Source organism: Emys orbicularis, chromosome 4, assembly GCF_028017835.1.
Source record: "Emys orbicularis isolate rEmyOrb1 chromosome 4, rEmyOrb1.hap1, whole genome shotgun sequence".
NCBI classification, from domain to species: Eukaryota; Metazoa; Chordata; order Testudines; family Emydidae; genus Emys; species Emys orbicularis.
Genome location: NC_088686.1, coordinates 100,718,295 through 100,735,657, shown reverse-complemented (window position 1 = coordinate 100,735,657; position 17,363 = coordinate 100,718,295). Strand labels below are relative to the sequence as shown.

General features: G+C 38.0%; 1 protein-coding gene across 1 annotated transcript in view; it reads right to left on the bottom strand.

The window, feature by feature from the left end:
• The window catches only part of IRAG1 (inositol 1,4,5-triphosphate receptor associated 1), a 68,517-nt gene extending 51,693 nt beyond the window's left edge, over positions 1-16,824 (bottom strand). The window contains exons 1-2 of the mRNA XM_065403220.1: positions 16,756-16,824; positions 1,634-1,734 (exon numbers count right to left, since the gene is read on the bottom strand). Coding sequence (XP_065259292.1) covers positions 1,634-1,734; positions 16,756-16,824 — 170 coding nt within the window. The remainder of the gene's footprint in view (positions 1-1,633; positions 1,735-16,755) is intronic.
• Between the last annotated feature and the right edge of the window lie 539 nt (positions 16,825-17,363).

Below are 17,363 nucleotides of genomic sequence, written 5' to 3'. Positions count from 1 at the left end.
GAACTGGGGCCAGAATCTGGAATTTCTCTCTTCCATTTCATTAATTCAAAGATCTGTTACATAGAGCTATTACCATTTGTTAACTGTCTGATGGCTATTTTAAAATGAATGTGGTCTCACTCAGGTTACCAGCCAACTCAAATTCTTTAAAAGAAAACTCAAATGGTTTTGCCAGTATTCTGAAGATTTCCCTCTCTTTGGGAATAAGAACATTTCCTTTATTGCCAACACAAGTTTACTAAATAACGGCTTGCACTGGGGAATCTGCAGTGATACAAGCTTTCCCACAATGCATGTGGTAATGAAATGATACAGAATAGTAGTTCTTGATGTTGATAGTTATAATGGTGTAAGTTTTAATAATTTATTCAATACTGAAGATACACAGACTGGAACTAAGAGTGCATCTAACAGATGTGTCATCAACTAAATATGCCAAGAGAAATCATAAGCATTTTCAGCAATGCATGAAAACATAAAATGCAAAATATAAGATTAAATTAAATAAAGTATTTGCAAAGGCTGTTAGTACAAGTTGCAAAGCATTTTTAGTTTACTCGATTTCCTTTGGAAATTACTTTCCATTACAGTTAAGCCTTGTTACTATATTGTTCTTACATACTATAAATAAAACTTCTGCTTAAATTGGTACTTCCTTTTTTTAGTTAATTTATTGGTTTTGAATTCTTTACTAATTTAAGCTTCAGATAAATGGAATGTTCTTGATTTTTCTAAGTACAAAATATTGTGTCGATACATAGTTCTTGCAAAGTAGGTTACAGATTCTATTTAATATGAATGACTGCTAATATATATAAACTTTTCTGCATGGTACTAGGCTATAATAATAGCAGGCATAATTTAAAACAGCATTCTAATTAGTTGGGTAACAAAAAAGGAGTGGAATAATCAGATTCAAACTATGCATTCTGTACACACTTATTAAGCTACATGAGTATAAGCTAACGAAGAAGGAACAATATATATTAAGGATTTTAACAAAAAAAACATATTTCCATTTTGGGCCAAATTCTCCTCACCTTACATACACCAATATTCACTTGTGTGAGTAAAATCAGCAGGATTTGACCTCATAACTACAACTAGTGGACTAGAATGTGGGATTTAGCCATTGAACTGACTAGGGGGTATACTGCCCTATGAGGAGCTCAGGGAAGAATTGTGCCTTCCTCCTGAGGTACAATCCCTTCCCAAGCTGCCCAACTTGTGCTCCACTGGTGGTCACTGATGCAGGGTCAAAGGACTTGGGATACTGTGCATGGAATAAAGTGTGTGGAAGGAATAGTCTTTGCACAATTGTTACAGGTCCCTCCATGCACTGCACAAGGGCAGAGGGTTCCAGGACACTCCATCACATGCCAAAGGGACAGAGGCAGCAACCTTTACTCACAAGGTTACATTGGAGTTACTCACATGAGGAAGGCCTGCTTCCCATGAGTAATAGTTGTTAAACTGGGTCCAAATTATGTGAAAAATCTATTTTCATAGTTGTTTTAATCTCATGTTTGCTCAAAATTTAAATTATGTTAATCTGGAAGATTAGCAAATTTATGTAAACTTCGTGCATGCATTTTGCAGTCCTTATTCATGTCACATGTATTATATGTAGTACCTGTTAACCAGATTTTTATCAATTTCTACATCTGGCGTTACAGCATTCTCTGGAAGAACAATAGAAGGTGTACTGCATGTTGTCCCTTCAATAGTAGCATCCTGAATGGTTTGTGACAAATAAAAATGTAGTTAAACAAAAATTTAAAACACTGAAAACTGATGCTGTATATGGAATATAAAATGTATTTCTCTGTCAATTTACCAGGAGAAAAGATGAACATGGTTCAACAATATAAGAGTTAAATCTCCTTCAAACACAACAGATAATGAACTCCAATCCTTAACGCCAACTATTGTGGAGAAATGATGACTAGCCATTGACATGCAATTTTTCACATAGGGCCTGATGTTAGCAGTCCTTGCACAAAATAAAAATCAGTAAAAGGTTGGCTTTTACAAGAACTCTCAGGATCAGTCCCACAGAGGTGCTGAGGCACATTTTGAGTAATCTATGTCTTCCTCTTGAAGCTCAAGTGTAAATACCATTGAAGTTAATGAGAATGGCATGTAAGAAAAGGAGAAGAATGGATCCTTTACAATGGTGGGTTAAATTTCGTGCAAAACTCCAATTAGCAGCAACAACAGTTTGTTTCAGCATACAGAAACTATTATTTTCATGTTGTTTTATTGCTTGCTTTCTATTTCCCTATCTCACATCAACATGAATTAGCAGTGCTTGTTGTAACCAAATATAGTGGGACTTTTCAGATTTTACAACAGCCATATATTTTAATAAATACAATATGTCATTTAAAAAAGTTTACATGGCAGTCTGTGTCAGTTTGCAGTGTTGTTGTAGTGGTATTGGTTTCAGGATATTAGAAAGAGAAGGTGGATCCGTTGTTGGTTTTTTTTTGTTTTTTTTTGTTTTTTTTACTGGAAACAAGCTTTTGAGCTTCATAGAACTCTTCTTCAGGTCTGGGAAAGGTACACATGGATCTTGAAAGCTATGTTGTGGGGGTCACCGTAGCAGTGGAGATATGTTTTGCATTTGTTATGGAGAGGTCTGATGCTGTTTGAATTGCTATTTCCGGGTCTGTGGGGAACTTGTTCCGATAAAGAGCTTGGCAAGGTTGGGGGTTGTTTGAAGGCCAGAAAAGGGGGTTCAGGAAAAATTTATTTCATAGAGTATGAGTTGTAACTGTTTAATGATAACCCATATGGGTTCCAGTGTGGGGTGATAAGGGTGTGTAGGAGGCGGGTAGTTTCTATATTGAAGCAGGTTCTCTTGGAGTATTTGGGCGGCCCATTCCATGATGTGATCTACTTCTCTGGTGGAGTGTCTTTGTTTTATGAAGGCGGTTTTAAACGTGTTACGGTGTGTATCCTGGACTTTCTCCTCAGAGCATATTCTGTGGTATCTGAATGCCAGGCTGTAGATAGATTTCTTGGTATGTTTGGGGTGGTTACTGGATCTGTGAAGATAAGGGTGCTGATCCATGGGTTTCTTGTATATAGTTGTCTGTAGGATTCCATTATTGAAGCTGATCGTGTCCAGGAAGTTGATGCTGGTGTGGGAGTGTTCTAAAGAGAGTCTGATGGATGGGTAGTTGTTGTTGAAGGCCAAGCTCATTATCAGAAGCAAGCTCCCCACAGGCCAGGACACACCAACTCAAAGTGGCACCAGGCCCTGACATAACAAGAGATGCAAAACCTGCAGCCATATCTCCACTGCTACGATGATCAAAACCTCCCACAACAGATCCCTGGATCCTATACATGCCTTCCGCTACATGTGGTGTATCTCCTCCAGTGCACTCTATGCCCCAGTAACAACTATGGGTGACACCAGATAATCACTATGCTCTCGAATTAACTCACATAGAAAAATGATAAGAGACAAAACGCCATATCCTCTGGGTGTGAACACTTTTCACAAAGTGATCACTTTATATCTGATCTCTCAGTTCTCATTCTCATCGGACCCCTGCACAATATCTCCTTCAAAAGACAAGCTTTGGAGCTTAAATTCATAATTTTGCTAGACACTGAAAATCATGGTCTTAATAAACACACTGGATTTACGTATTATTATAATAATCTGTAACCACTAACCCTATAACTGCAGAGCTGTTTACAGACCACTTCAACTTGAATGGTCTTTTAGAATGTGTTAACAAACCACTTATACTAAACAATCTGTTTCACCTTGTATTTAGCTGTGACACTCTGAGTAACCTTCCCAGACTGGAAGAACAGCTCTCTGTGGCTGAAAAGCTTTTCTCTTTCATCAACAGAAATTGGCCCAATAAAAGACATTACCTCACCCACCTTGTCTCTCTAGTAGGTGTCAGTGTTGAAGGTCAAATTTTTAAAGCCTTGTACAATGTGACAGATGTGCACTCACTGCATGTGTATAGTAATCACAACATCCTGCATTTGGGTGTGTAAACTAGCCTTTGTTCATGCAAATCAGGCAATTATACAACCTCCATTTCTAAATGTACTCTGGACTGCACCTGCAAAAGTGGGTGCACAACCAATCACTTGCAGAAAACAGGTGAGCACTCATTTTTATGAGGGTGCAAAATGAGATGCTCATTTGTGGCTGCATGAAAATTTTGCCCTAGGGGAAAAAAATTCTTCTTTCAAATCAGCACAGAAATATTTCTGAGACACAGATTTCATACTAAAATATTTTATAAAGAACTGCCAATAAGTAGAGGTGGTGGCTGCAGTTTTGAAGGAAGTTAGTTAAGGTTATCCATAACTAACAAATGGGAAATCTGTTGAAGTTTTATATGGATTTTGGAGGAAAATGAGAAATATATTATAAAGCTTTCTTCTTCTCCACAAAAAAAACAAATTCCTCCACATTCCAGTTAATTCTGTAAAAAAAAGGTTAGGATAGCAATTTGTGTTTTTTTTTTTTTTAAACATGAACCTACTAAATTAGTACAGTTAATTTTTTGTTTGATTAAAAAAATTGCATGGGTCTTATAAATCAATACCAGAACTGAATCCAGCTGTCCCAACTTGCTGCTTCATTCCCTTTATCAGTTCTTTAACATGTACATAATGACAGCAGTTTCTATGGAATATCTTTTTAAACAAATGAAACAGCACAGTATCTGTCTACACTGGACATATGTATCTGCTGGATAACATGTACCTGTTATGTGAATTAACAATGGTCATAAGTAAGCTTGAAGGCTGATACACTATTATGATATATATAGAAAATTCACAAGTCTCTTGGTGCAATATAATTTCCATCTGTTGTCTGCAGATTAAAGAAGACAACATTGCACTGGTTTGCATTGTGAAGTTTTCTGCACAGTCCGAAGGGCCAGATACACCATTTTTAGAAATGATACTTTAGATGCTAGAACTAGGGGTGTCAACCCCCCCCACTTTACTTAATATCCTATTCCAGCCCCATAATAGATTCAGATCCCACAGAAAGCTTTCATTTTCATACAAATAGATTTTTTTTTTTAGAAAATGGGTTTTGATTCTGATGTCCAATGGTTATATTTTAAGGACCCAATTTCCAAAGAAGTTAATCATGCGACTGCACAACTAATATACATGCAAATTGGATAACTGAACTTGCAAATAGCCATAGAAAACAATGGCAGAAATAATAGTGGTCTTAGCAGTGCCCTTCATAAGTTTTTTTACAATTAGCAATGCAGAATACAGTATTAGTTTTATTAAAGAAGGACTACATTCTGTCACCTTTAAGTCATGTTGAATACTACCTTCACAAGTATTTTTACTGATTTCAACACTTTGTTCCACAAGTCTCTTTCAATTGACTTCAATAGGGGTAATTCCAGTTCCCCCAACCCCCAAAAAATGAGTAAATGTGTCATTATCTTTATTATATAAAGGTCATATTTACCCTCAATCTTTGTGTAAAATTCCCATCGTTATCTGTTGGAGATCTACTGTGAATCAAGGTAATGCATGATCCTAACACTGTAGCTTTGGTCCAAGGTCAATAATTAAAAATCTAATTGAGTCATCCTGGTACTATGATTTTGACACTTCTTTCTAGAAAAATATGGTAAGAACTGTTAGAGGAACCTATACCCACAACTTTTAGCAACTGTAAATTTCTATTGTCTCTGCCCATGACCTATACTGGAGAGCTGGGAGTAATGCCAAAAGTTGAGAAGTGGATACTGGAGTTTTGGAGGCCGTTTCCTGTGTATGATCTACAGATGATGATATTACTAGAAAAAGTGCAAAGAATATATTTGGAATTAAGACCTGTGGATTTCCCATACATAGTCAAAAAGATTATGCCCTTGACCCATACATTAGCTTGTCAGCCAAACATCATCTATATACTGTTAGATGGTTATGTATTTCTAAAGTTCTTTTTTCTTGATAGAGGGCAATTGAAAGACTTATTCTGTTCAATATTAAGGAGGAAGATTGCTTCAAATTAGCAAAAATTGTATCATTTAAAAAAATGCAAAACAATCAGTTACATATGGAAAAGAATGATGCTAGAAGAAATATTCAATGTAAACATATGCACATACAAGTAGAGCCAAATACAGATGGAGGGTAAGCATAGTAACTCAGAGCATAGGGATGAGCATAAAAAACCACATGCATTCTAATTACAACTCTTTAGACACTTAACATCTGACTCAGTTTCTCCATCTGGGAAATTCAGGTACTACTTTCCTCCCTAATTGGGAAGTTACAAAGATTAATTCATGTTTGTAAAATGCTTTGAAATTAAAAAGTCATTATGTAAATGCTAAGTAGTGTTATATTCTATGCAAATATAAAGAGAAAAAAGGAAGAATTCAGTGCACATTTTAAGTATTTTCATAAACAAATGGATTATTGTTACTCCTGACACTAATCAAGTAAATAAGTTTGAAAAGCCTCAATTCACAGAAAACTATACTGATAAAAGAGAGTGTAGGCTCATTTTGAAAGATTTATTTGTATTTTAGGAAAAAATGAATGGAACACACCGCTCTGCAATACTGTTAGTATTTCTGGCTGGAGTTAAAGTTGCCCAAAAGTGAATGGCACTTTCTTCCCTGTATTCTGAAGGAACAAATCTACCAGAGCAATAGAATAACTTGCTGTATCTCCACTTTTCAGTAGAAACAATTAGGAGATTAATTTGGGGGACTTCTACCAAGAAGACACTGACAAGGATTAAGCGGAGAAAGCATTTGCCATAAATTACCACCCTAATGATTCTTAATTTAAAGAGTTAAGAACCAAGACAATTCTAATGAAATACTTTATGAACTAATTAAAATAGGATTTCTATAGCATAGTTACAATACAATACAGCTATATAATATGTAAGTTTTTTGAGGGCCAAATTTCCCCTCAATTACACCCCAATAACTGAAAGCCTGACCCAAAGGAGACTTACTATTGACTTCAATGAGCAATGGATTCAGCAGAATTTGGCTCTCAATACTTCTGAATGCTTCTAAAACAATATGTTATGTGGTATACATGGCAGAGATTCACATGTGCTTTTCCATTCTGTAAATTCAAATTGGCTCTGAGTGAAATGTTGTATTTGTTCCAACTGTGCTCAATGAAGTAATCTTGATTTATAACAAAGACATATGACTAATCAGAAGATAGGTTTAAATCTGTAAAATTTAGGGTTAAAATATTAGAACTACTTCATCAGTGTCTACTCAAAATACATAGATTAATGAAAGTCCTCCTGACAAAACTGATTTGTGTATTTAGAAGATGTGGTATTCAGTTTCACGGAGCTGAAATCCACACGCCAAAATTAGGAGTAATGTCAAAATAAAACAAAAAAGTTTCTGACATTCAGGCTACAAAATGACTACTTCTTCATTTGAAACAATTAAAAATAATTTTAAAAAGACTATTTTGATACCTTTCATTCAATCATTTCTCCATTTGAGGTTATCTTAAAAATGCAATGTAGTAAACAAAGTCATTACAAACATATTTACCCAGTGGGCACGTGTACAACTAACATGAACTAAAATATACTCTGATCTCAGCAATTCTCAAGTTGCTTGCCATTAAGTACGCCACTTATCAATTTTTTATAAATACATTTTCCTCAAGGGCCACATTTTGTTCTTGTTGAATACATTTATTCATCTGATAAATTCAAAGGCATTGACAATAGCTTCAAAATGGTATAAAACTAAAATATGTGGCATTATTGCAAGTGAACCTATAAAACCCTCCCTCCCAAATAACATATGATTAAAATCAAGATGACAAATGTAAATTGATAAAATGAATTTTGACTAAGGCTTCCATTTTAAGTTCCAAGTAATTACGTAAAAACAGGTACCAAATTTCTGACTTGCTGGTAAACAGGAGTTTTTACTTTAAAAAAAAAAAAAAAGGAAATTTACACAGCTCCTCACCTCCATGACCATAACTCTCATTTAGATGTCACATCCAGGACATTCCATGTTGGTGATCATAGGGGAGTGAGAATTAAGAAATATAAAAACATGCTTAAGAAAATTATGTGCAGATTTAAACTTAAAGAAATATATTACCTGAATATTTGGAAAAATAAATGACAAAACCTAGAAACCCTAATTATTGTAATATGAGACTGTAAAGGCAATGCTGATGTTGCTTTCAAACTATTATGATCAGATATTATAGAACCCTGTTTATTAACATTTGTGAAAGAGCTGTCTTCCTGCCCTGTTTACTGAATGAATAGCACATGCCTATAACAATCAGTTTTCAGGTCTGATTCTACTTACGTGGAAGTCAATGACAAAACTACCATTGACTTCAGTGTGAGCAGGATCAGGCCTCCTACACATGCACACCTTAGTGATCTTTATAAAGCTGGTATAAACAAAGGGTAAAACCTTTTGGACTATGTCAGGATTGCAACCAGGGGCGGCTCCAGGCACCAGCGCAGCAAGCGCGTACCTGGGGCGGCAAGCCGCGGGAGGCGGCCTGCCGGTCGCTGTGAGGGCGGCAGTCAGGTGGCCTTCGGTGGCGTGCCTGCAGGAGGTCTGCCGGTCCCGAGGTTTCGGCGGCAATTCGGCGGCGGGTACACCAAAGCCACGGGACTGGCAGATCACCCGCAGAAACGCCGCCGAATCCACAAGACCGCGGACCTCCCGCAGGTATGCAGCGGAAGGCCGCCTGAATGCCGTGCTTGGGGTGGCAAAAAACATAGAGCCGCCCCTGATTGCAACTGAGATTTTTTAAAACAGGTGACTAAAATTAGGTGCCTAAATCGATATTTAGGAACTGAAATAAGAGGCTTGTTTTTTCAAAAATCATTGAATTCAAGATTAGGTCAGATTAAAGTAACCTAATCTAGGTCATCATATATATTCTTCAGTATAATTCAGCCAGCACACCCTTTAAGGTGGTGCAAAGCTCATGCCCTATCCCGTGCGATACATGGTTGCATGTATGGGAAGGAGTCACAGAGCCCTTTGTCACAGAGCCAAATACTATTAATCAAGAGCAGTCTTTGTACTCAAATGAGCAACTGTGGCTGTATCCTGTTGGGTCTTGCCAAAATACTCAGGGTCCACCTGACTGCCATATTTGGAGGTGGGAAGGAATTTTCCCCTGAGTCAGATTGGCAGAGACCCTGGGGGTATTTTGCCTTCCTCTGCAGCATGGGGCACTGGTCACTTTTAGGTTGAAACTATTGTAAATGGTGGATTCTCTGTAACTTGAAGTCTTTAAATCATGATTGAGGTATTACATAACCTCTGGCTGAGTTACTGTCTATTACAGGAGAGGGTGAGTGAGGTTCTGTGGCCTGTAATGTGCAGGTGGTCAGTCTAGATGATCATGATGGTCCCTTCTGGCCTTAAAGTCTACGAGTCTTTGAATGATTAAAGTGGGAAGCTCCTCATGCCTCGTCCCTTATGCACCTGCACAAGGAATGGCTACAATTCAGCCATTAGACAATAATACTCAGTATTCTAATGCATTTTAACAGTACAGACAAAATGGCATCTCAAACAAAACTGCCTCAGAAAGGACTTATGTGCTGTGACTAATTTGAAGCACATGATATGAATTCTCTTCTCCTTCCTTTAAGCTAGAAAACTCACCTACTATTTAAAATTAAATAAAAATAAACCTGAGTAACTCAAACACATGATGTACTATGAGAGATAAAAAACAACAGTAAAATCCCAGATCAAATTTAGCAAAATAATCTTTCTAACCAGCCTCAAACTAAGAAACTGTACAGTACGCTAACTGCCCTTTTTCCATGTTCTCTGATTCACTGCTCTCTTTATGATGTGCCCCACCTATCCTCTTTCTCAGGAAGTTTTAACAGAAACAATAATATTAGCAGATTATTTCTGAAACAAAATGAACTTCATCCAGTGTGTGTTCTAGAGATCTTGTCTCACACTATACATAAACATTTGTTTTCAAGTTCAAAGGATGTTTCATTTTCATTGTTTCAGTAATTTTACATTGCTTATCCGTGTACAATCCAAATCTAGGCAAGAAGAATAGAACTAATTTAAAATGCAGTTTGAGAACCGTAAAAATATTTGTATATTTACATGTCAGAAAGGAAACGTCATTTATAACTGTGATAAAATACATAGTACCATATGTGATATGCATAACTGCAGATTTGCTAAAATGACACCAATTTGTTTCTAGCTCCAAGTTCAACATAAGAATGGCCACAGACCAGTGGCCCATCTAGCCCAGAATCCCATCTTCTGGCAGTGGCCAGTGTCAGATCTTCAAACGGATAAACAGAACAGAGCAATTATCCAGTGATCAATCCCCTACTGTTCAGTCCTGCTTCTTGCAATCAGAGATGTAGGGACACCCAGATGTTGATTTAGTTGGGGATTGGTCCTGCTTTGAGCAGGGGATTGGACAAGATGACCTCCTGAGGTTCCTTCCAACCCTGATATTCTATGATTCCATTTTTACTAATACGTGCTTCCATTTTAAGCATCTTTTCTTGAAACACCCATCTTTGCTAATACTCATTGCAGTGCAGTGGCTATCAGAGAGAGTGGCAAGGGAGGTGGTGGTGGCAGTTGGCCGCCCCCTGCCCAGGCCCAGCTGCTGGAGACGGCCTGAGTGAGCCAGATTCCCCCCTCCCACTCGGCAGGTTTCCGGCTCGCTCAGCCCCTGTCCCCAGCAGTCAGGCCCGGGAATGAGAGAGGTGTGGCCTGCCACCACCACCACCTCCCCAGCCAGGCTCCCTCTCTTTTAGATTATGCCTGACCCCAGTATGGGGAGGCATAAGTCGTCTATGACAAAAATTGCATGTAGTATTCTAGAGGTGGATGGACCATGGATTTATATAGTGGCATTATGATATTTTCTGTCTTATTATCTATCCCTTTCCTAATGTTTCCTAATTGTTCCTAACATTCGACTGCTGCTGCACATTGAGCCGAGGTTTTCACTGCACTAGCCACTATGACTCCAAGATCTCTTTCTTGAGTGGTAACAGGCAATTTAGATGCCATCATTTTGTATGTAGTGTTGGGATAATTTTTTCCATGGTGCATTACTTTGCACTTATCAACACTGAATTTCATCTGCCATTTTGTTGCCCAGTCACCCAGGTTAATGAGATCCCTTTGTAACTCTTTGAAGTCAGCTTTGGACTTAACTATCTTGAGTAATTTAGTATTGTCTGCAAACTTTGCCACCTCACTTTTTACCCCCTTTTCCAGATAATTTATGAATAAGTTGAATAGCACTGGTCCTAGGACAGAGCCTTGGGGGCTCTGCTATTTACTTGTGATAACTAATTTAATTAAACTAAGAAACCAATCCTACATTCCCTATCTGTGGAAGTCAATTTTTGCATTGACAACCCAATATTTACATTATCTATCTTTTACATTAGAGTTTGATCCTGCAATACTGGGACATACTGAAAACTCATTGATGTCAATGGGAGTTTTGAGTACATGAGAAATGGAGGACAATACAGGTACCTAGATAACAAATATTTAATTTAGTTGACCAGATTATCCTTAAAATAAAACCACTGAGTAAATCTTATTTTAGTTAAATGGATTCTTGTTTTAAGTAACTAATGTAACACAAGGATTGACCATTGTTATCATAGAATGTTCTGACAACTAAAATGTTCTTTTTCCTTTCCTGCTTAGGCCCCAATTCCACAAGGTATTTAAGCATGTAGCTAACTTTAAGCATATGTTTAAATTCATTCCTATTCAGCAAAGCACTTAGTCACATGCTTAACTTAACTTTGATTTCAAAGGGGCTTAAGCTCATGTTTAAACATATACTTAAGTGATTTGCTGAATTGGGGGCATAGAGAGGGCAGTAGAGTACTGAGATTCACAGTTGTAGCTCTCTTGACAGGAGAGCAAGACAGAATAAAAATGAGAGGCTTTTCCCCCTTTCAAAATAAAGCAGATAATATCCAGCAATTTAAAAGAAAATCAATGTCTGATACAAATTGGAATAAGAAACAGTCAAAGGAGCAATATCAAGATTTGGATGATGGAATAAAGTAAATGGTCTAAAAGAAAAGTTAAAAATATAATGGGATGATATGTTATCAGAACTCAGGAGAGCCAGTAAAATCAGATTATAGTTGAAGAAGAGAAGGGTTGAAGATGATAAAGGGACTCTCTATACTAAAAAGAGGGAAAGGGAGAGCTTCCATTGGACCCTGATAACATGCAGGTGGAAAAGAATACAGAAGGCTTGAGACAGCCAGGTTCTAATCCCAGATGAGAATTACACACAGTTTCAAAAATCTACTATCACATATCCCCAGATAATTTCTTAGTCTCTAGCTTCTTAACGCAACTGTAGGAAACTATTCAATTTATTTTTTTAATTCTAAAACCCTATGATCAACAGATTCGGGTTGTTATTGCAGGTCAGTTCATTCTAAGAAAGTGAATTTATAAAGGGACACAACATCAAAGTCAGAAAAAGGGATATGATTTGTGTCCTGAGCAATCATTCTGTATAAACCATTTCAGTGCTGAACAAATGGTCTTGTCAAAATAAATAAATAAATAAATAAATAAATCTGTTTAATGTTCTATGGGGCAGGACACATACAAGACCTATCCTGCACTCCCTATTCAGGCAACATTCCTATTCAGTGTCAGGGGTTAGACTGCATCAGAATAGGAGCGGGTGCTCACACTCACCAATTTTGGTGTCTGTTATTATAGGTCTCAATGTTGCATCATGCTGTGGAGACAGGATGCAGCAGGAGGAAGAGAGCACGGAGAAGAGAGAAGAGAAGAGGAGAAATGTATCTGTAAGGCGTACATGTCCACAAGCAGACCCTTAGCCAATCAAGCAACAGTGTGCATGCGTGTGGGCAGTGTGTGGAGCTGGGTAGGTGCACATCCCTAATATTTGCCCATCCTTTTTCCTAAAAACACTGAGTGGGATTTTCAAAAGCCTTCAGCGTTGGCCTAACTCCTTTCCCACTAAAGTCAATGGGAGCAGAGTTAGGCCAGTGCTGAGTGCTTTTGAAAATCCTACCCAATATTGTTGTTTTGACTTGGGCAAGTTGGAGAATCTGTATTGATGTAAAAATAAATTAAAAACACGGACCCAAGTTTCTTCCTTAAATTTTGGAAAACCCAGTGCAATTTTCTGCAGTTTAAATATCTTCTTAAAAATTCCTAGAAAGAGGTTCAGCATAAGGGAAGCTGGTAGGATTGAGTTACCTCCTTAAGAGAATGAGGGCTTGCTAGAGGGCAAATATTACTATCTGAAAAGAGGAAGGGTAGGAAGACTTAAAGTTGGGACATCTCTTCTCCCAGCAGGTACCAGGAGCGGCGCCAGGGTTTTTGCCGCCCTAGGCGGCAGCGCTCCTCCTCAGGGCATTCGGCGGCAGGGGTCCTTCCGCTCCGCGTCTTCGGGGCGCTTCGGCGGCAGGTCCCGGAGTGAGTGAAGGACCCGCCGCTGAAGCGCCCCGAAGACGCGGAGCGGAAGGACCCCCACCGCCGAATTGCTGCCGAGGACGGCAAAATGCCGCCCCCCAAATCCTGCCGCCCTAGGTGACCGCCTAGGGTCACCTAGTGGAAGCGCCGGCCCTGGCAGGTACTATTGCTGCTCTGTTTAGTAGCAGGAAAGGATCAGAGCCCCAGAAATTCCTCAATCAGTCACTAGCTTCTCTAGGACACTAGGAGCTGTGTTCCTCCTTACTTAAAACCCTGCTTCTATTGACTTCAGTGGGAATGTTTCCAGCTAGTGAAAAACAGAACTACTTTATTTATCATTATTTTAAGCTAATACCTAGATTATGTTGTAGGACTCAGGCTGTAGTACGGCCCCTGGTGGTGACAGGCACATACTCCTAGCCCAGACATTTGCCAGTTGTAATCCTTGTTTCAAACATTTAGATAGGATTAAAAGTAGCTTGTTGCTTAAATTCCTTCTTCTGTTTTCTTACCCCTTAAAATGACATTCCTCAGAAAAGCAAGTGTTTTGCCTGGTAAACAAAGATTCATAATCAGTCATTTACTGTAGTTTATTTTAAACTTGTTTTTAGAACAGGAGGCTATGCTGTTATATCCATCCAGATTAACAAGATTTAGGCCTAGATGTTTGTGTTTCTCATACTAGTCCTCTTCTGGTGTGCTGTGCCTAGCAAGCTCACAACGAGCATCTCATACACTCAAATACAATTTGCACATGACAGATAAAAGTAATCTGCTTGACCTACTGTATGTTCCCAACTAATCGTTTGCTAAACTTGAATCTAACTGGGGTGTTTATCTTAAGCCAGGAAACTAACCCTCAGCAAAATGTGCAATTTTGACGGAATGCATGACAAATCAATGCAGGGTTCATTGCTGACAATATTTTCCTATGATGTTAAAAGAAAAGAAGCGGATGTTTTTATCCAAAGTGTAGAATACAGTGTCCTAGCTCCAGTGACAATGATAAATTTTAACTGAAAACATGCCAGAATATAAATCCTCTCTACATTTTCACCAGGTTGCATAAAACAGGATAACCTGGCTGGTCTGTGATTCTTTAATTGTTATATGTAATGATGTTGTTTTGTTCAGCTAGACATTCATACTTATCTCAGGAAATAATAGGCTTTTTATTTAAAAAAAATTGGTTGAGAAATTAAAAAAAAAATCTTTAAAAGAACATACAAATTATTTGAAGGCCAAACTGTATTTTATTGGTTATTTTATTTATCTAAAATTACAAAATTGCATGTAGACTTCTACGTAGACTACCCATCTGGACTTTATGTAATTTTGGTACATGTTCAGATACCATTGTGATGAGTGAAGTGCTGATAGATACTGTAGACAGAATAGATTTCCATCATGCATCAACAAGATAACATCTTCAGAAACAAGCTCTGTAGCTCTGAGGGCAACAGTGCTTCTAGTTTTAGCTTAAAGCATCTACAAGACTCAGTTCTTTCCTCAGATGTTAAGTTATTGTATATTATACTGCAATTTAGTTCTGAAAACGCAAAGAAATTACTCCAAATCCTTGTTACAATAAAACAGACAGTATGTGTATGTTTTCATAATTCTTTTTTATTCACGGTCTCTGAAGAACATGACATTTTTGGGCAGCTTTGGAATAAATAGCACAGAATGTTATAATAAGTAAGTAATATAAGTTTCCAAAACAAACTGAGGGTACTATTCTTGAAAAAGTAGAGCTCTCATCCCTCATGTATATAAGTCATTTGATGTAATGGAAGAACCCTAAGTATACAAATACTGATCAACAGGGTCAGACCAATGGTTCAGCTAGCCCAATCTCCTGTCTTCTGACAGTGATTGGTGTCAAATACTTCAGAGGGAATGAACAGAAGAGGGCAATCTATCTAGTGATCCATCCCCAGTCATCCAGCCCCAGCTCAGGGATACCCAGAGCATGGGGTTGCATCCCTGACCATCTTGGCTAATAGCCACTGATGGACCTATCCTCCAATTCTTTTTAGAACCAAGTTATACTTTGGCCTTCACATCATTCCCTGCCAATGAGTTCCACAGGTTGAGCGGCTGTTATGTGAAGAAGTACTTCCTTCTATTTGTTTTAAACCTGCTGCCTATTAATTTCAATGGATCCCTGGTTTTGTGTTATGTGAAGGAGTGAATAACACTTCCCTATTCACTTTCTCCACACCATTGATGATTTTATAGACTTCTGTCATATCCTCCCTTAATCATCCCTTTTCTAAGCGGAACAGCCCCAGTCTTTTTAATTTCTCCTCAGATGGAAGCTGTTCCATACCCCTAGTCATTTTTGTTGCCCTTCTCTGTACTTTTTCCAGTTCTAAAATATCTTTTTTGAGATGGGACAACCAGAACTGCATGCAGTATTCATGGATTAATATAGTGGCATTATATTTTCTGTCTTATTATCTCTCCCTTTCCTTAGGGCTCCTAACATTTTGCTAGCTTTTCTTGACTGCCACTGCACACTGAACCAATGTTTTCAGAGAACTCTCCACGATGACTCCAAGGTCTCTTTCTTGAGTGATAACAGCCAATTTAGATGCTATCATTTTGTATGTACAGTTGGGATAATTTTTTCCAAGGTGCATTACTTTGCACTTATCAACATTGAATTTCATCTGCCATATTATTACACAGTCACTCAGGTTAGTGAGATCCCTTTGTAACTCTTCACAGTCAGCTTTGGACTTGAGTATCTATCTTGAGTAATTTAATATCATCTGCAAACTTTGCCACCTCACTGTTTATCCCCTTTTCCAGATAATTTACTAATAAGTTGAAACAGCAGTGATCCCACTACAGAGCTTTGGGGGACTCCGCTATTTACCTATCTCCATTGTAACAACTGACCATTTACTCCTACCCATTGTTTCCCATCTTTTAATCAGTTACTGATCCACGAGAAGACTTTCCTCTCATCCCATGACCACTTATTTTGCCTAAGAGCCTTTGGTGAGGGACCATGTCAAAGGCTTTCTGAAAGTTCAAGTACACTATATCCACTGGATCACCTTAGTTCACATATTTGTTGACACCCTCAAAGCATTCTAATAGATTGCTGAGGCATGATTTTCCTTTATAAAAGCCATGTACAAAATCCGTATACAATTTTACAAACTTCAGAAAGTATACAAAGTGACACGGTTCAGTCTTAGATTTGTGCAGCATAATATCAATAGAATAGATTTTTAAGATTGCTTACTTTGACTGGAGGAGAACTGGTGCGTTGTGCTTCTGGTGGCTGTCCCTCATCTTCAGGTAGGGTTGGCATGGTAGCTGGTGAGAGACACGATGGACTGCAATGTGGACTAAAAAGACCATGCACTGCTGGGAATGTCTGTTTCAAGTTAACCTCAAGGGATAAGCACTGAGATGCCTTGTGATCCACAGACTATAGTGTATGCCAAAAATACAAATCAAATCCATTTAAAATCTATGTTCAAACACTGGGGATCACTTTATAACAACAAACAGTAATAAAGTTTAAAATTAAAAATGATTTGCCTTCTTGCATTTTATTAACTAAAATTTCAAAGATCAAATATAACATGATAAAATATTTAAAGGAACAATCTTCCTTATTTTACTTGATTTCCCCCCCCTGTTTCCTAGGAGATTTTTCAGACTTTCTGCATCTGATTCGCTTGTGACTATGAACTGCCCTTTCAAAAAGCTCTTTAGAAAGGGAGAGTGTGTAATGGATACCTACAATATATCCCTGAACAAACACTGCAACCTTACTACTGCAGAGTGTGATCTCAGATCTGATATGCTAAGGAGGATGATAAAGGAAAATCCCCAAGACAAAAT